Source organism: Camelus ferus, chromosome 34 (assembly GCF_009834535.1).
Source record: "Camelus ferus isolate YT-003-E chromosome 34, BCGSAC_Cfer_1.0, whole genome shotgun sequence".
Classification (NCBI taxonomy): Eukaryota; Metazoa; Chordata; class Mammalia; order Artiodactyla; family Camelidae; genus Camelus; species Camelus ferus.
Window position 1 is genome coordinate 13006426 of NC_045729.1, and position 20449 is coordinate 13026874.

Here is a 20449-nt window from a genome sequence, read left to right on the forward strand (position 1 = left end):
CAGAAGTCCCTGCAAACGCTAACATTCTTGCTATCCAGGCAATATTTTTTTTTAAAGGTAGTCATAATAATAACAACAATAACAGCAGCTAAAACTTAAGGCTCACTATGTCTGGGTGCGGTAGAATAGTTCTAAGTCCTCTACGTGCACCGCATCATGTAGCCCTCACAACAGGCCTCAGAGACAAGTACTATTATTATTCATATTTTTATGGTGAAGAAACTGAGGCAAAGGGAGGTTAATTATTTACGGGATCACACAGCTTCAGAACTGGCCGATCAAGGACCTGAGCAGAGTGGCCCGACTGCAGTGTCCTTGCTCTGCACACCCCGCTGCACAGCCTGTTGGTGGTGGTGTTTGGGGGCATGTGTGTGTGTGTGTGTGTGTGTTTAATACATACTGCATTCCTTTCACCTTCACTTAACACATTCTGTTTCTCCCTTTTATTTTCTTTCTATTCACTCCTCATCACTGAGCATTTCGAGGCATTGTCTGGGCCTTTTCAGTCATTCACGTGTAGGTATTTTACTAATGAGTGCCAGCTCCTGGGTTTGGTCTCAAATGGAACAGTCCAGAGACCTGTGCCCTGGCCAGGGCCTGCCACACTGACCCCGCTTGGTGTACGGGTACGGATATGAGGGTGAGGGGTAGTGATCGGGCCATCGCAGCTGGTGGCAGAGCCCCCGGGGCTCACTGGCTTACCGTCTTTCTGGAGGAAGGTGAAACATTTTCTGCCTCACGTTGGAGCAGAGATTGGTGGGTGACTCTCAACAATGCCCCTCTATTTTCTTTCATTTCTGATAAAACGGATTCATGGCATTCAGTCGCGAGACAGAATCCAGTAACAGCTCTCAGAAATCTTCCACTGCCAGGCCAAGGGGCCTGAGGAGGCTTCTTCACTGTCATGGGCGGCGAGTTGGCGCATCCCCGTTTGCCCCTCAGCCCCGACTTCCGAGGGGCCACAGCCCTCGCCACCAGCAGGAGAGAGGAAGCAAGTTAGATCTATGTCAGTCAGTCTTCAGGACACTTTTATGTCTCATTGATTTAACACTACGAATTTAGAGTTTAAGTAACTGAGATACGGACTGGCCCGAACATGAAGCATTTATGATTTGTAAAGAATGGTTTGTAAAATAAATTGATGATATAAACACCCCTTCAGAGAAAATGTTTAATCCACTGGAAGACAGACTATTTTTAACTTGGCTCAAGTAATTATATATTAATATTACAATCTACTCTTTAAATTATTTTTTTCCTGTGGTTCTCGACCAAGTATCATTTTGCAAAAATAAGAGAAAAGGACTGCACTTGACAGCCTAGAAAACTGGCATTTCTAATTATTCTGTTCAAAAGCATGGGTTAGTATTTTTATATATGACATTGTATGTCAAGGGAAACCTTTAAAACTTCTTTAAATCTTTTTTCCTTAAAAAGAAAACCATTGTTGGCCAGAATAAAATAGTTAACGTACCTTGAAAACATTGTCACATAACCTAGGACCTGGTGGATCTAGGGTTTGAACAGAAGTGGTCTGACTGCAGTGTCCTCCTGCTTAAGTGCCAGGCACCCTGCCCGCTGCCGCTGCTGCTGGTGACAGAGTTTGTATGTGGTACACACTGTGTTCCCTTCCTCTTCAATTAACTTATTTTTTCTGCCTCCTTATTCTCTTTCTACCGGCATTTGAGGGCATTGTCTATGTCATTCATTTGAGTGTAGGATACCTTACTTATGAGATACTTCTTCTGGGTGTGGTCCCCAGACCATGGCCTGCCACACTGACCACATTATCCTGGCTTGGTCATTTTTTATTCATTTTGATAAATATAAATTTCTATGTTGGGGAAAAGTCAGAAATTTCTATTTAGGCTTCCAGACCATAACACTGAGCATCTAAGTTTTAAATATTTTTTGCTGCTTTCTCCCAATACTAGTATCTAGTTAAGTAGCTTTTAAATGTTTTAAAGCCCACTATTTCTAGTCCTGTGGGAAATCGTTTCTACTATGTCAAGAGGAAACGTGCACATGAAATAGTAACTGTTAAAAAGAGACCAAAGATCGGTAGTTTTGTCATTTAGATGACGGAGTTCAGCAACGTAACAGCCATAGTGTTAATCAGAGGGCATGTCGAGATGGAGAGCATCTCCGAGGAGCCCTTTGCGTCCCTCATCAGACAAGTGAGATGGTCTGAAGCAGTCTGTTTCATAGGTGCGGGAGCTGACACAGCAGACACAGTGATAGAGAGTTACGGGTTTTCAGAGCTAGAAAACTGTAAACAAAGGGGTCAAGAATTCAAGTCACCAGCCTAGAACCGTGTTCCTTTATTACTTTGCTCTGAATAACGGGAGAATGGAAGTTGAGAGCAATGAAAACTCCACCGTTTTGGAGGTGTGGTGCTGAGCAGGAGGAACGCCGGACAAGGGGTGAGGACACCCAGACCCTCTGCCCAGCCCTGTCATCTGGTCTTGGTAAAGCTACAGAACCCTCTGGACTTCATCTGTTTTGTCTGAAAATCAAAAGATTGCCTGAGAGGAGAGACTTCTCTCTTATCACCACATTAAAAGACATTAGTAAAAGAAAAAAAAATCTGTGCCTTGTGAAAACAGGGAGGGCAGAATGAGGACTGCGTGCCAGAGCTCTTGGCTAGCTGGGGAAATTCTGGCAGAGCTCTTTCGGATGCCTTCCACACAGGGCACGCTGCTACATCATTGCAGCAGAGAAGCTCCGAGTGGCATGGTCAAAGTCAGAGAGGCACAAGGGCTTTTTACCTCAGCTTGACCCCGTTAAACCAGAGGAGGATGACTTTGGCCGTACGCACCGAGTATGTTGGCTCTGAGCCTATCAGGGGCCTAAGACGCTCTCAACCCGCAGGGGTCAGGCAGGAAGTGAGGTGGGGCTCCTTCCTCACAGTCTGTATTAGGGATCTCCGTAGTCCAGGCGCGCGATGTGAGAATGCCAAGAGGCACATCCGGGGCTCCGCAAACCTGATTTCACTTGGCTTGGTGATGTAACAACAAAAAAGAACGCAGAGCTTGAAATCAGGAAGCTTGCACTCCAGTCCTGAACGGGCACCTTGGAAAGTCGGGTAGCATCCTGGACCCCTTTCTACATCCCAGAGACAAATTAAGCAATATTTTTTGTATGCCAGACCTTGCTGGCCTTCCAGGGGACCAGAGTCTTATGCGCAGAGCTTCAGAATTTGGCTGCCACTTCTAACGGCATACTTGAGGATAAGAACCGAATAGCTGTGGCATGTCTTAATCTTGTATCTTAATCCTTTACTGAGGATTTATATATGGAAGCTTTGAGGTTTTAATGAATATTCACAATTGACAAAGTGAAAAAGTTAAAATGGAAAGTTAAATTGATTAATATGATCATTTAACCTAGTTTATCCTCTGTATGTGGAATGCAATTTCCATTCCTCCAATGTGTTCCATTGATAATTCGGTCTTGTTAAGCATAATCATCACACTTCTACTCACTGAGGTCCAAAATGAGGCAAGTTTCTTGCCTTTGGATACTCAAATCATGCTAATGTATTCTTGTTTTCTGAATGTTTCCTGTTATATAACCTTATGTTTGTATCATATTTTACACAGTTTTTCTACCCCTCATTTCTTGTGATTGGCATCACAGCCTTATCTGATAAAAACTGGAGGTAAAGTGGTCTTTCCGTGTTAAAGAGGAAAAACTCGGGTTCAGGTGCCAAGGTCACATGTCTGGAAGTGACCACACTCCCAATTATTTTTTTCACACTCTTCATTACCAATGACTGGATTGGTCTGTTCTGTTATTCAGAGGGCATCCTTGTTCAAGGCAGGGGTATATTTGCAAGCTCCTCACTAATAGCTAAATGTTGGCACATCGCAGGGAATTACTCAAAAAAACACAATGTGAATGATTAATCTGTACACAGCTGAAGGATGTGAATGATTAAAGGGTGCTTTGGAGAAGAGTATGTTGTGTATTGGCATAATGTTTTATTAATGCTTTTGATAAGTAAAACATGAGAAATGCCAACATGGAATAAAATAAACGTGTAGAGCTGGAGGAAGGTGAGCATCCCAGGAAGAGAAAAATGTACAAGGAAAATCAAAAGGATCTCAGGCAGGAGTGACTAAAGCAGTTTAACTCCAGAGTCATTGCACATGAATGTGGTTTTATTTTCTCAGAGCTTGAATGTCTCAACTTGCACACTCAATTCAGTTCTGTCCCCGTCAAAGAAGTCATCTGGAGAGGCTCTATTCCATTCATGCTGCTTATTACTTAAATTATTTTTGGAACTTTTCTTTTATAATTGCCTTCTGAAATGGACACTTTCTTTGAAATATTCTTAGTGGTGTTTTAGATAAAGTCAGAATTATTCAGAGCCATGTCTGGTGAAAAGGAGGCTGCTTAAGCCGGAGAATTTATTTCCCTGTCTCCCTCCTTCTTTCCCTCTTTTCCTCTCTCCCTCCCTCCTTCCCTTCCTCCTTCTTTTTCTCTTTCTTTCCCCTTCCTCCCTTCTTTCCTTCCTCCCTTCCTTCCTTCTCCCCACTCCCCCTCTTGCTTTCTTCCCAAAAAGAGGTGTGACTAATTTGTTTATGTGTCTCATATGCCTTCTCTGAAGACTTCTGGAAATTGTTCTAAACGATGCAGTATTATTGTAGTAAGAACACATTTTCCAAGTTAATTATGTTGGGTGCTTAGACTCTGGTTTGTTGGTTTAAAATATTTTGTCTCGTACTTTTGCTATTACCTTCCCTGAAATGAATTATATGGGACTTGGGTTGGAGCATTGAAGTTGTGAACTGCAGGAGACCTGAGTATTACCTTCTGACTAGTGATGGGCCTGAGCAAGCAGCCCTGAGCTGAGACAAGGAGCAGCATAGAGCATGGAGCCCTGAGCTGAACTAGGGATGCTACGCTTTACCGATTGCAAGTGTCCAGAGAGAGCGGCCAAGGGGACAGAGGGAGGGATCTGGAGCCATAGCTTATGATACGTGAAGGACCCAGAGATATTCAAGCTGATGTCGCACAATGTAAGAATCAGGGTGGTGTGGTAGAGAGCTTATGGGATTGGGAACGGCCCTTTAAATGTTATTTCTGCTCCCAATTAGCTATGGGACACTGGGCAAATAATTTAACTTCTCTGTGCTTCACTTCTCTTATCTTTCAAGTTAAAATTACAGAACTAGGGAACTATATACAATATCCCATAGTAATCTATAATGAAAACAAGTATGTATGCATATGTATAACTGAACTATTACACTGTCACCAGAAATTGACACATTATAAACTGATTACATTACAATTAAAAAAAGAAAATAATGATTATAGAAGTAAATGATTCTAAAGTTTCTTCAAAGATTAGAATTTATTTTCTAAGGAATACATGATAAATATCTTCAAATACTTGAAGAGCTCCCGTGTGGAAGCAGCATTAGACTAAGACTGTATGATATCTAAGGAGGAGACCAGGACTTGGGGGTTGTGGGGAGCAGATTTCAGCTCTAAGTGAAAAAGATCAGCCCAACAGTGAGATAGCTATCTTGAGGGTAAGGCATACAGTGATAAGCTCCCCGTCCGTGGAGGTATTCAAGAAGAGCTAATTTTGTGATGCTGTAGAGGGGAAGCATAAACTTTAAGAAGCAAGTAGGCTAATTGATTTTGAAGGTCTCTTCCAATCTTGAGATTCTAGGAATCTTTTGAGGTCCGTGTTCTTAATTGCGTTTGACCCAGGAGTGACGGGTTGAGAAATCTCAGGCAGCTCTTGGAGTGAGAAGTGGTCCAGAAGGACTTGGTTCAGATGCCTAGCCATCTTTAGAATTGTCTGAAGGACATGCATCCCAGCAACCTTGTTGCTTAAGTAATGTGACCTGGAAGAATCAAAGAAGAGTCTCCCGGTTTCATTGAATGAGAAGGCTTGAAAGAGGGACCTTTCCATTGCCTCCTGCACATTCTGCTCCCCTCGAGTGTAGTGTGACACCCTTGTTGGTCAAAGCTTTGAAGACCCTTTGGAACACTCAGGGCAATCACGTGATACCCTTTGCTTCTTAGCAGAGACTTGTTTCGGGCCCCAGGCTCCAGAGCAGCATGTCATGTGAACACAGAGCTAATCATTATTGACTCCTTGAGCCATTGTGGTAAAGGGACATTAATTACCATCAGCACAGTTGCACTAATGCGGTTGTAATGAGCATGCCTGTGGGAATTCCCAGGGAGGGAACTTCAGATCAGAGCAGCTGGCGGGGGAATGGGGTGAGCTTGGGGTGCAGGTGTTGAGGAGGAAGACAGTTCTATTGGTCTGACTCTAGTTATTCCCAAAGTTTCTGTTAATTTCCAGTCCTGTACCTACAGCATCGTGTGCAATGTCTTTCTCTCCTCCCCACCCCACTGCCCTGCTATTTTCTGTTCACTCTACAAAGTGCCATAGCCCTGGTTTCCAGATGCATCTTGTGGGACCAGAGACTGCTGGACTCATTTTGCAACAGTCGGAAGTGTGGGCTGAGCTGGATCTTCACGAGAGTTGGAAAGTGTGTGCCTGTATCTCTGAGAAGCAGAGAGACCCTAAACTGCAACCTTTCTTAGCAAAAAATCCTCTTGGCTCACTCCCACTTTGTCTCTACCACCTCTGCCCTTTAAACCACCTCCTTTTTTGAATAATAATTGCTAACACATAATGAGGGTTTACTATGCACCAGACCCCATGGTAAGCCATCTCACTTAAGCCTTACAAAACTAATCAAGTAGGTTTCTTCATTACCTCATTTTTTGCAGATGGTGAAAAAAAAATGTTGAAAAGGCTGAGTAATTTGCTCAGTCATAGCTACAGACTAAGTTCAAACCCAGTGCCCTTATTTTAAATTTTTAAAGCATATTTTCACATTATTCCTATTACATGGAAACTTGTCTGACTCTACTGAATAATCAAACGGGAGCCCAAAGGGTACCGAGCTTCACAGTGGTGTCTGGATAGCTGTATGTATGTCTGTCTTCATGCACCTGTCTCTCTGTCTTCCCAAATCTCATGTCCTTGGCATACCTTCTTCGTACTTTTAACCTTCTTTTATTTTATCTCTACAGGTATCTGATCAATGTCACTTTTGAGGGGAGAAATCTGTCCTTCAGTGAAGATGGCTACCAGATGCACCCGAAACTGGTGATCATCCTTCTGAACAAGGAGAGGAAATGGGAGAGGGTAGGACATGTCTTTGGCAGTTCTCAAGCAAAGTAGAGGTGTGGGGATAGAAAACTTTGCGTCACATTAGAGGAAAACAGTCCCTTGGTTTTGGCCTCTGAGCTGGAGAGCAAGAGATCAATGCTTTGAAAACACAGGAGAGGCCATTTCTCAAATTGCCATTTGGTCAATCCAGAGCTGATGGTCCTTACATAGTACTGTTTTTATTGGTAATGGTGCTGTCTGCAGGATGACTTTGGTGTAATGGAAGAGTATGCATGCACGATGTAACACAATTTAGTGAAGAAACTGAATCAAGGGTACAGTTCACCAGCCATGTCCTCCGTGGTATGTTGGAGAGGCCTATGAACCCTAATTTAGGAGCATGCAGGTTTGGATTTACTGTGATTGGAGGTTTGCCATGCAAGTCTCCTCTCAGGATCTCTCCCACTGCCAGCTGATTACAGTGTCTGAAATTCTACCATTGGACATTAATTTATGTGGGCGCCGGACTGCCTAGGTTCAGTTCCAGCTCCTCTACTCACTAACCTGCCTACTTAGGACCTTAGGCAAATCTCTTAACTTCTCTGTGCCTCCGCTCCGTCATCTGAAAAATGGAAATAGTAATGATAGTACCAATATCACAGGGTTGTTAGGAGGATTAAATATATTAACACATGTAAAGGACTTAAAAAGGTGCCTGGCATATAGTAAGCATTTAATAGGTGTTAGCTTTTATTATTATACTTTTAGTATGATTCCTAGTTAATTACAAAGAGTATTATCACTGGTGTTTCTCCGAGTATGTTCTGCAGGGCACGTGCACCTTGAGACTCTTTGCTGACAAATGGTTCTGCAGATAAATAAGATTAGGAGGTGCTATCTACTGTGTCTCACTCTGGGAGGGTCTCAGAACATATTAGCATCTGAAAGTTCAGAGGTGTCATTTTTATTGGGGTACAACTGACATACATCAGTATACTAGTTTCAAATGTACAGCATAATGGTTCAATATTTGTATATATTGTGAAATGATCACCACAATGAGCCTAGTTAACATCCATCAACATACACAGTTCCAAAAAAATGTTTTTCCTGTGATGAGAACTTTTAAAGCTACTCTCTTAGCAAACTTCTTGTTTTTACAATCAAAATTATGTCTATAATGTCTTTTCTATTTATACATATAGTTAACTTTATCAGTGCTTTTTACTTCACTGTGTGGATTTAAGTTACTCTCTAGAGTTCTTTCATTTCAGCCTAATGGAATCCTTTCAATATTGCTTGCAGGAAAGGTCTACTAGCAACAGATTCTTGAAGTTTTTGTTTACCTAGGAATGACTTAATTGTTTTCTTCTGTTTGAAGGATAGTTTTGCTGGATATAGAATTCTTGGTTGACACTCTTTTTCTTTTAGCAGTTTGAATATGTCATCCCACTGGCTTCATGTCTCTGGTTTCTGACGTGAAATCATCTGTGAAACTTACTGAGTTTCCTGTGTACGTGTTGAGTTGCTTTTCTGTTGCTACTTTCAACATTTTCTTTGCCTTTGGCTTTTGCCGGTTTGGCTATAATGTCGTTTAGGTGTTGATATCTTTGAGTTTATCTTGCTTGGAGTTTGTGGAGCTTCTTGGGTGTGTCTTAGCAACTTTCAAATGTATGACACAGTATTATTAACTATAATCAGCATGCTGTATATTACATTCCTATGACTTATTTATTTTACAACTGGAAGTTTATGCCCTTTGACCTACCATCAATCTGTTCTCTGTATCTATGAGCTTATCTATGGGCTTGTTTTTTGTTTTTGTTTTTGTTTTTGATTCCACATATAAGTGAGATCATGCAGTTTTTGTCTTTCTCTATCTGACTTGCTTCACTTAGCATAATATCCTCAAGGTCCATCCATGTTGTTGCAGATAGAGGTGTATTATAGCAAAGAAACATCTTTCACTTTATTTAATGTGGCTTTTCCCAAAATTATTTTATCACAAGACCTCCTTGTTCATGAAATTCATATTCTGTGTGTCATGTTGGTAAACATTGATTTAAGGCAATTTCTGTAGACTCCGTAGGCCAATTGGCTGAAAATAGGCTTCAAGATGTCAGCATGGCTCAGACTAGAATGGAAACCAGGCTATACATTAGCAAAGAGAGTAGCCAGGAAAAGAAGCCAGAGGTGAACCTGAAATTCACGATCTTGTCACAGAGAGCTGTGGACAGATAGTGATGGGAATGCTAACCCTTGAAACCAGCGTGTGTGGCTCGGGTGGTGGAACCCGGGGCCTTGTCCTTCAAACTGAAAGGCCCCAATCTGTCACGCAGTTGCTCATATCAGGACACAGCGATGAGGCTAACATTATGCTTGGCATCCTTGATTGAAGTTGCCATCCCTCCACTGAGTTATCATTTGCTCTGAAATGGTCATTGCCTGGGCTCCTGCTCTTCACCCAGTCAAGCTGCTTGTCACTGCTGCTGTGGAGACGCAATAATCTCAGAAGTGTTCTGGGACCATCACATACAGCAAGCACTTCTGTATGTCTCCGGAAGAGGCGTTATTAAAAACGGAGGCTTCATACGTGGATCAGAAGACATCCAGCTGGGGTAGCTTTTATGCAGTAGATTCATGATTTCCATCTCAAGTATGGGGCCTCCCACGATCGTCCTGTCTTACGGAGACGCCGCTTACTGTCATTTGTGCTGACTTCTCTTCCTTAGGCTGGAATCTGAGGCCTGTGACCCCTGCCCCTTTCCAAAGCCAGATCCTCCTTCCTGGATCCCTCCCCACCTTGTCAATTCTACCTTTCCTTTAACTCTTGAATTTATTCCTTATTTTTTATATAATCCAGAAACCATAGGGATAATTTCTCACATGGGCCTCTCTCTCCCTGATGCCTGCCTTTATCCATTCAAATCAGTCCTGGACATGGCTTCTAGAATGAACTCCCTAAGACACAATTCTGGGTATGTTCTTTCTCGGCCCAAAACCTGCTCAGAGCTTCTGTGGATTATGGGTTGGGTCAAACTTTCTCTATTCTTGCCTTCAGGGCTCTGGTCTATTTCCCAACACCATCTTCTCTTCCTCGCCGTTTCCCATCTCACCATCAAGCTCCACTGGGCTCCTCTCTGTTCTGAGAACATGTCCTTGCATGCCTTGCTCCCTGTATACATGCCATGATGTTTCCTTTTCCCAGAATGAATGGTCCAATTACAGAAATCATAAACATTCTTTAAAACCCAATTAAAACGTCATTGTTTCCCTCCTGATCTTCGACCAAGATACAATTTCTCGCACCCTTATCCCCTGCAGCTTTTGTCCGTCCCTCTGTTGTAACACTCACCACAGCTGCTTGTGTTAGAGTTGTACGTATGTGTGCCTCCAGAGGCCAGACTGCCGTGTCCTCACGGCACCCTGGATGCATATGTTGCATAGAGCAGTTCAATAAATATGCATCCAGTGAATGAGAACCATTACATAATGCAAGAGTCTAAAATCTATCATTAAGACTCCAAGTTTTTGCTATTGCCCTTGATACAATAGCTGAGGTTTTTTTTGGCAGCGGAGATAAAATCTTTATGTTGATTCAGTTTTCATAGGTTGTACTTTAAATATACTAAGGGAGCTTGATATTTAAAGAAATTCTGTGGTTAATCTTTTGAAAAAGCATTTTGAGAGGGATTGGGATCATGGAATAGAAGGATTTCATACTGACTTGGTTGCATCAGGCAGCACTGCTGAAGAGAGGTCTTCAGGGCGCACTGGGTTCACAGAGCCATGCAGCTCCCAAGCTGGGAAGCCCTGCTCAGGGCTCACTGTGGACAGGGAGACGGCGGGAGCCAGGCCGGGCTCTAGGGTGGATCTGGGATGTGCTGAAATCGCACCATGAGAAGTTGTACCTTTTCTTGCACTGTTACCCTGGCCCCCAGAGCCTTTCTGCACTCTCAGGGCTCCTGCTAGCACTCCAGAAGGTCCCCAGGGGTCCAGGGAAGACTTAGCGCCTGTAGACTTCAGAGAAGCGGACACCAGGTTGAGGATCCTACAGGGAAGAGATGGGGGCTGGGGAGAGAAGCAGGGAGAAGCCTGAGCCGAGAGTCGGCCTCTCACCTTCTCGTGATGCTCTCTGTGTGACCTGCCCTCTTCACTTTTCTGGATCTTTCTTTCCTTATGTCAAAAATCACAGCATGAGATTAAGAAGATTTCCAGGGTCCTTTCCAGCTCTAACTTATGAGATTACGAATTCACGTTGTAAATCAGTAGGAGCTGGGAATGGAAGTTGAGTGAGAGCTGGAGCATACAAAAGGAGTCCGACTTTGTGTTTAAGGACAGTAGCTCCCAGGGCGTATTTGTCATTCTTGTCATTTGGGTAAATACCATCTCCTCAGAAGGCCTTCCCTGATGACCCGAGCTGAGGGAGCCACCAGCCACCCTGTCACGGCAGTTTGTTTTCCTTTCCTCAGTCTACTTGTTGCCTGGTGTTTTGCTTATTTGCCTGCTTGTTTATGACCTGTCTTCTCGCACCCGGAGGGATGCAAATAAGGACCTAGTTCACCTCTACAGTTCTAACACTTGAGAAGAGTGCCTGGCTCAGAGCGACCGCTCAAAAGATAATTGATAAATAAATGAAGAATCCACATGCTTGGGAGAGCTAGAGTAGAGACCTGCCATTTCACTTCCCCCGAGAACCTCCCATGCAGACGGAGTGCTTTCCTTGAAAAGCACGTGAGAGCAGGTGCACGGCCCTCCTTTGGAGTGAGCGCTCCAAGCACCAGCGAAGGACTTGGGGTGTCTTCAGGGAGGCTTGGTTTCCGGGGCAGGCGAGCCGAGACAGTTTTCAACCAGAAGCCCTGGGATGAGGACTGTCCACGAAGGTGCTGATGTGAAACACGTGGTGGGATTTCACAGTATTCCATCGGGTTTTTACAAAGTAGTCTCAGAGATGCTGTCTTATAAATTTGGCTCCTTCTGGAAGACTTGAAGTGAAGGCAAGATGGTCTACGGGACTTAGCATGGTTTTAGAAATCCAGAGAGCCCAGTTCAGTTAGCCACGTTGCTGTTCGTCAGCTGTGTAAACCGAGCGACTGACATTACCTGTCTATTTCCCTTTTGTAAGATGGGGTTTTACACAAAGCTGTTATACAGATTAAAGCAGATTTTATAGCAACCAAATATAAAGGAGATTTTATAGTAAAACCAGTCAATAGAGGCTGAAATGTAACCATTATTCAACAACATACAACAGTATACGCCCTCCTTTTATAATTTTAAGGTAATACTTGGATATGGTGAAAAGTCAAATGATACCAAAGACTATCCAGTATAAAGAATGTCCTCTTATCAGCCACGACCCGTAGTTCCCCAGGCCCCACCTCCGGGCAAGCTTTGTTCCTAGTGTCTTACGTATGTGCTCTGAAAATACTCCAGGCATACACAAACTTTATACATTTACTCAACCTCCTTTTTTAAAAACAAATAATAGGTGCTTTGTGAGCCTTTAATGGGGTCCTGTACAAGCAGCCGCTAAGGAGGCGTGGGGGTGGGGTCTAGAACAGCAAAGAGATCTCTGAATCAGAATGACATCCACAGAAAGCCAAGTACGTATCTCTGTGTGCAGGAATGTGAAGAGCATCTGAAAAGGAATGCACACACACACACACGTCATGGTGAGTTGGAAAGGGTAGGGGATTGTGAACAATATTTGTGCGCAGAGCAGGCTCATTTGTAAGCCTCTCTCTCGAAGAGAGGGACAGATGCATAAACTTGCATTAAAAATAGTCTGGCACAGAGAAGCAGTTCCAGCAAGCATTCAGGCTTCTGTCTTTATCAGAGCCTCTCATGATTTGCTTCATTGCTACCGTTCCCTGCTTCCATTTAATCGTTCCTAAAATGGGGATAATAAAAATGAAATGCAGTGGGGGTGTGTTCTGAGTAATGACTTCAAGAAATGATGATGGTGCATTTTCAGGTTGTAAGATGTAAACAGACCTTCAAGGGACTGTCTGGGTCAGAACTAAGAGGATACTATGGTTTACGTCTGTCATCTTTCCCCCAAAGACACAGGAGGTGTATTTTATAAGCCCACTCCCTCTTCCCGCCTCCACCTACCAGAAAGTGCCCCTCCCTCTGTAGATTAAAACCTCCTGTCCCCGAGCCCCAGTTACACCTCGGGCTTCCAGTACTGAGAGACCACAGCCACATCCACCAGCGAGAGAAGCACTGGAGGCGAAAGCGGCTGGGAGACAGTGCTGGGTCCATAGCAGTACTTGTGCGTTACCGTGCGGATCAGTGAGTGAGGGCAAGGGGAACCAGAGTGGTGCAAGGAGGCTCCAAGAGCTGCAGCAGCAGCAGCAACGTCATGAGACAGCACGCCCTGCCGGTCTGCGGGGCCGGGGAGGAGCGCTTCCGCTGTCCCGTACCCAGGAGGCGGCTCTGACTCCAGGCTGTGGATGCTCGTCGGTACCAGCACCTCAGGGCTAGAGGGATCATGTTACAGAGAGATCCGCTTGCTGGTGATACAACAGGGCTCCGTCACGGCGGTGGCAGATTCCACTTGAAAGTTGTTGACTGACAACATAAAACAGCCTCTCCACCCCTCCATGTGCACGTGCACACGCACGCACGCGGGAGCACACACACTCGTCACAGACAAACTCACAAACACAGGAACCACGTCCACTTGGTTTTCCACTGTACGTCTGTGCCCAGCACCGTGCAAGACATTACCTAGCAGGCCAGGAAATATTTGGTGATGGCTCGAACACACCTGCACAAGCTTTGTCCCACCCCCCCGCCTTGGGGGAGAGGCTCCGGACTCTCCACGCTCTCTCCAGACGCTGCAGAGGGTGTGTGAGGAGTGAAACAGTCGCTCCCCGCGTCGGGGGTGTTTGTTCTGCATCTCCTGATACCACCACCGGACAACACGCTATTTTTGCTGACTTCAAGCTGAGTACTAATACGCATCATTGGATTAAGGGCTTAGAAAACAGGATCCGGGGAGAAAGGCCGTGGGAACTGGGGGGTCACAAAGGGGAAGAAGAAGAGGCAACGAAGTGATGACTTACTCTCTTTAAATGTATGAAGAATTATTTTGCCAAGTGTTGCGATCAGCCATTCACTTTCTCCTCCGAGACGGAACCAGAGTAAGTGGGCTTCAGATCAAGCAGAGAGGATTTATATTAGCTCTGGGGAGAATTTCTTAATAGAGAGAAGTGTTGAGTACCAGAACTGTTAACCACACCAGGGGATGACTTTGGAAGTCCTAAAAACTGGGTATGTCTCCATCGCGCTGTAATGTGCGGTCCTGCCCAGACAAGATGCGTGAGCTACCAGGCGCTGAGAGCTTCTCTCTCCCTCTCCTCCCCTCCCTTCCCTTCCTTCCCGCACAGACTTGTTGAGCACCTACTGTGAGCCTAGTGTTGCTCCCGTCAAATGAGTATTGTTCTTTTCCTACTTGGCTGGGGAGATATTGCGAGGAGAAAGGCGCTTATTGTGACACTAGAAATTTCTATACCCTACGGTGATTTTTGAGTCTTACTACTTGATTTGGTCTAGTCGTCGGACGGACCTTTCATGTTGCTTGGTTAGTAGAGTCTCTCTGTCTCTCTCTCATACATAGACATTGACAGTGGCTTACAGACAGGGCCTCCGGACTGCATGCTCGTGATTATCACAGACTCTCATCCAAGTGTTCCCTTCTTTTGTTCCCTCAGCTCCAAGAGCCATGACCCACCCTCTTTGCTGACACCCTTTTCCAGGGTCCCAGAAAGAGACCAGTGAGGGTGTGCCCTTAGCCCCCAGGGTCTCAACACCCCTGTTAGACTCCATCCACAATGTCAACTGCTGCCCCCCACCCCGTGTATGTTTATAAAATAATTCAAAGAGCAGAGCAGGACGTACTGGGGGAATAGGCTTCAGAAATGTCATTTCAGAAAGGCTGGTTGTCTTCATGTGCTGCCATCAGCCACTGAATGAAAAGGATAAAAGAACAAGATAACCTTGGTTGACTTTGCTTTTGAAACCTCTACCTGCTGATGGGGGAGAAAACGCAGGATGGAGCTTGGAGACTGAAGTGCTGGCTTAACCTTGGCTTAAGAAAATACGGTAAAGTGGATAGTGTCCCCAAAGCCAAAAGATGGCTTTCATCCACCATCCACCTTGCTTAAATTTTGCTGAGATTTTTATTTCATGACAGTGATCTTTGGTTGGCTCTTGAGTCCTCTGAACTGTCTTTCCAATTCTGGATTGCAATGTTTTTCCAATAGCGGTGTTGAAGAAATGGTGGTGGAGAGGTCACAAGACTCTTGTGTTGGTATACAGGTTAAAAAAAAGCACTTAACGATTTTCTCCTGCAATAAAAAAGGTAATTGGTGCTTATTAAAGAATTTAGGGGGACAAAATAAAATTTACCCATTTACATACCTACAAAGAATTAGCATTTACATGTCTTCTGTTTCTTACAAATGCTTTTTTCTGTTCGGGTTTATGTGTGTGTATTATAACACCATACAATGTGATGCGGTAGAATTGGAAACAATATATGAACAGCTTGAAGTTCGTTTCTTTCTCTTACTATGATATTGTGACCATTTCCTTATTTTATTACTGTTAGCCAAAAGCATGAAATTTAATAACTGCCTCATATTCCCTGGTAAAGATGTATCATACTTTTTTAAACTGGTCCCTCACAGTTAGCCATTCACATGTGTATTAAATGGAGCCTGGTACTCACAGAAGAATAATTTCAGAGTCTTCAATAAGCCAGCTTTGATGCTGTAAGTTTGATTTCCGAGGTGACAAGGTTTGGTCGCTTTTTTTTCTTGTTGTTGTCTAATGTCCCTACGCATTCAGAATGACATCCCTTAGCTTGAGAAGCTTGGGTTATATTCATTCAGTGACAGTGAGTGGACGCTTAGATGCAGTTGGTGTGGAAGGCTCTCCTTTATGATTCCTGGTCTGCTGGGAGTCCCAGAGGTTTTTCTTGTTGTGACCTGGTTGTTGTGTGTACAGTCCTCTAACTCTGCTGGTAAGAGTATGTCTTTGGCAGTAGGAGCACACAGAGAGTGGGGCTGGTCACATGATCTGTGTCTGTATGCAATTTTCATTATACCAGGACCATTTCCTTGAGAGTTGGAGGCTTGTAAAATTCAGGCCCGTGTTCCCAAGGCTCATGCGTGGTGGGACATCCTTTCTCGAGCTGTTGCCATTCTCTGTACCACAAGGGCCCAGGAGCAAGGAACAGTCATCCTCTTCTTCCACCAGTGGGGGCAGCTCCTGCCTAACTCACATCCCCTCAGGCTGATATGATGACTCTTTTCAAACCTTTAATACTTTGATGTATTTTCCACCAAACAGCTACTTCGTGCATACATTAGTAGCATATTAACTTTTTTTGAGCTCTGAAGTTTGACATTAAAGTTATAATATCTGAATGTCCTTCATATACAAGCATGCCTTTATTGATCTACCATCAGAAGATCTGCTGTGAGTTTTTCTTATGGTGATGATGGATTTGTCCAAGTCCATGCACAGTCTGTCTCTCCATAATATCTATTTATGAGAGCTGGCCAGGACTAGGGCAAAAGTGACTCGTGTGCACAGGGAGAGAGGTGCCGACCTTGGCATGTTCATTGTGCTCATTGGCCCCCAGTACAAAGATTTGAAAGGAAGTGTTGGCCAATTAAGAAAATAAATTGTCTTTAAGAATGAAAGCTATTAACAAAAAAACATGGATCCAAATCTCCCACAACAGCCATCAAACTCAGAGTATGTGGTGTGATTTTATTACTTTCTCTCTCTATTAGAATTATTTCTGTCCATAATTTGGTGAACATTTCAGTTCATTTTGAGAGAGAGAAAGAATCTCTCACACTTTCCTCCAGCTCGCCCTCCCTATGATCATGTGACCCAGGTGTTCTCTGCTGCCCACAAAGGCTGCCTGATGCTGGTTCTAGAGGCATTCCAGGTCTTAGCGCTGCCAGCTAGATGTTCTGAAGGTTTCAGCTTAAAGCAAATCTGCGCCAGGGGAATGGTGAGTAGTAAAGTGAGATCTTGGGAAGGCAAATAAAAGAAGAGAAGAGCAGGAGTAGAAAGCAATCGGGGAGAGAGTGGTGGGCCTCGCGGGCAAGAGAGCCGCTCTCCACTGCTCCGTTCGCCAAGTGCACAGCCCCCGTCTACACCAGACTCCGCAAGATCTCCTTTCACGTGTTTCCACTCCGAGGGTTTGGTGTGTGGTACCTTCTACGATCGTCACCCTTGGCTATTCCTGTATGAACATAACATGTACCGTTTTTTCCCACTCATCCCAGAGAGAAGGGAGCTTGCTGGCAAAGGAACAGAATATTACCTCATGGGTGGAATTTCTGATGGATATTTAAGCCACCTCAGCATTTTCTTTATAGAACCAGGGGGAAAAATCTATTTTCCCTAAAGGATCTGGGAAAGATGTACGATTTCTAGAACATTCTAGCCTGGGATCGAGGGCTCTTAGCACATCTGGCATTTATATGACCCTTTATTAGCAATGTGGTTTACAAAGAGTCTTAGCATATGCGGTCTAATTTTTGATTCCTGTTTAAACTTTGGGAAACACTTGTACAGCTATGTAAACTTCCCAGCCTCTCTGCGGCTCAGAGAGTGTATGATTTGCCCGAAGTCCCACACTTAAGGGGTGGCGGAGCTGGGTGTACCTATTTCTGTCTCGCTCCGTTTAAATCCAGTACACCTTCTGCCTCGATACAAAGTGTAAGAGCACAGGCAGACTAGTGGGGTGGAAGTGTGGCACTGGCAGTGGGGGTGGTTTTGTAGACCAGACGACGCATCACACTGTGGAAGCAGGTAAGCCCGAGCCGTGAGAGCTTTTAAAGGAAGTGTTGGGAAATGGTCCTGTAGCAAGTGGAGGAGTTGGCCCAGGCTGGGATGGGCTGTTTCAATGTAATGTTTTCCTGAGAGGAACATAAAATGAAAAAGTAAGGGAGGAAGGAAGGAAGGTAGGAAGGAACGAAGGAACAAAGGAAGGAGAGAGGCCAGACAGATAAGAACAACAGCAGAGAAGCTTTTCTGCATCCTGACACCCTTATATACCTCCTCACTATCTAACATTAAACTCACACACACACACACACACACACACACATACGTATCCTTTTTTTCAGCTAGAACAAGAACATATCTCCTCCAACTGTGAGGACAGAACCTATTTCTCTCAGTAGCAAAGGCCAGAGCTACCTGCAAAAACAGCATCCAGGTCCCGATTGCATAGGGCCCATTTTCTAGGGGACAGGTAGCTTCTGCATTAAAAGCGCCTCTACAATGCAGCCCCCGAGGCACTGGCACTGCGGCCCCGCAGCCCCATTGATCAGACATCTGCAGGAGGCGCAGAGAGATGTCGACACACCGAGGGGAATTTAAAATAGCTGACCTACAAAACAGTCCTGAAGTCTTAGCAACAGAGTGACATGAAATTTTAACTTTGTTTTACATAAAACACAATCAACCAAATATTTTATGAGCTCAACTAGCTAAGAGAGAGGAGTTTGCAGATCTCATATAAAACTAGCTGGAGGTTCATTAAGATAAATATTATGTTGTGGGGAGGGTATAGCTCTGCGGTAGAGTGCCAGCTTAGCATGCGAGGTCCTGGGTTCAATCCCCAGAGCCTCCACTGAAAAAATTAAAAAATAAAATAAACCTAATTACCTCTCCCCTAAAAAATACAGTAAAAACAAATTTTTTTATAAAGATAAATATGAAAGAGAACCTAGAAGCAAAATTCAACAAGCAAGACTGCTGATCCCCTGGGATTCAGCATTGCCGCTTCCGCGTTTCCCCGGTGTGACTCTGGGTCTCCCTGTGGTGCAGGAGTTAAGAGGATGAGTATTTTTATTTAAATAATCTGTTTATTTTTACAGTTCTTGTCTATCTTTGGCAAGTGACACTTGTCTTGCATTTACATTAATGATATGAAAAATTTTAATAGATACATTTTTCAAGGAAGATTATTTTCACATATTTTATTTTTAAAAGTGTGGGAGGTGCACATGTGGCAGCAACTGGTACAGTGGTCCTTGAACGAGTGCAGTTTGGGAAATGCTTGCACAGGGCCAGGCATGCCACTGAGCCCGGTTCCCAGGTCCCGGCAGTCAGGACTGACCCACCTCCCCATCCTCCTGCCCCACCTCTCTGCGTCTCCCCTGCACGCCCTCTCCATGCTGCTTGTGCTTTTATGCCTCCCTACCACGTCTTATGCTCTCCCCTTAACCTTGGACTATTGAACTTGTCCTTTGAGGCATAATTTAGAAGCCAGTTGGCATCATATCTTACCTCCGCCTAACACAGTGGTTTATCCAAAGCAGCGTAAACAGACGTTCTTCATCTGTCTGTGCTCTCCTCTCCTCATCTATCACAGGGGAAGAGTAACGGCACCTACCTCAAACTGCCGCTGTAAGGATCAAATACATTTTAATTTATTTAAAATTCTTAGCACAATATGTGGCGTGTAACAGGTGCTATGCAAGTATTCCCTGTTCTTGAACATGTTTTTCTTCCAGTTTTATTGAGATATAATTGACATACAGCACTGTATGAGTTTGAGGTGAGGTGACTCCCATACATCATGAAATTATTGCCACAATAAGCTCAGTGAGCATCCATCATCTCCTGTAGATACATCATTAAAGAAAGAGAAGGAAGTATTTTCCTGGTGATGAGAACACTTAGGATTTACTCTCATAACTGTCACATATGACACACAGCCGTGTTAGTTATGTTTATCACCTTGTGCATACATCCCTAGTGTTTATTGATCTTATAGCTGGAAGTTTGTACCTTTTGGATGCCTTCACCCAATTCCGCCCCCACCCCCACTCCCCACCTTTGGTAGCCACAAATCTGATCTCTTGTTCTGTGAGTTTGTTTGTTTGTCTGCTTTTGAAGTATAATTGAACATATTTTAAACCAATGACAATACAATTGAGCTTGGGCTCTAGGAAACAAGAAAGTGAAGGAAAATGATCACACATACACATGTGCAGAACAAGGCCAGATTTTGGCCTTAGTCACAGAAAGGCAGGAGCGAGGAAACAACAAACCGAGGCCTTGACGTGCTTGGCGATAAGCTGGCGATGAACACGCTTTCTTCTTTGATTCTTAAACAAGTTTTTGCACAGGGATTTTTTAAATTGAGTCTTATTAATAATAAAAGAATGGTGAAGTCCCCAGCACAGCACAGCAATCCATTCCAAAATCAGGAACTTGACAGTCTGCTCAGTTTAGATTTAGGACGTTGTGGGC

The 20449-nt window shown here is 44.1% G+C and overlaps 1 protein-coding gene across 1 annotated transcript in view; it reads left to right on the forward strand.

The window, feature by feature from the left end:
* Positions 1-20449, forward strand: part of GRIN2B (glutamate ionotropic receptor NMDA type subunit 2B) — a 377702-nt gene that overhangs the window by 269786 nt on the left and 87467 nt on the right. Inside the window, exon 5 of the mRNA XM_032473100.1 lies at positions 7072-7186. Within this exon, the coding sequence (XP_032328991.1) occupies positions 7072-7186 (115 nt within the window). The remainder of the gene's footprint in view (positions 1-7071; positions 7187-20449) is intronic.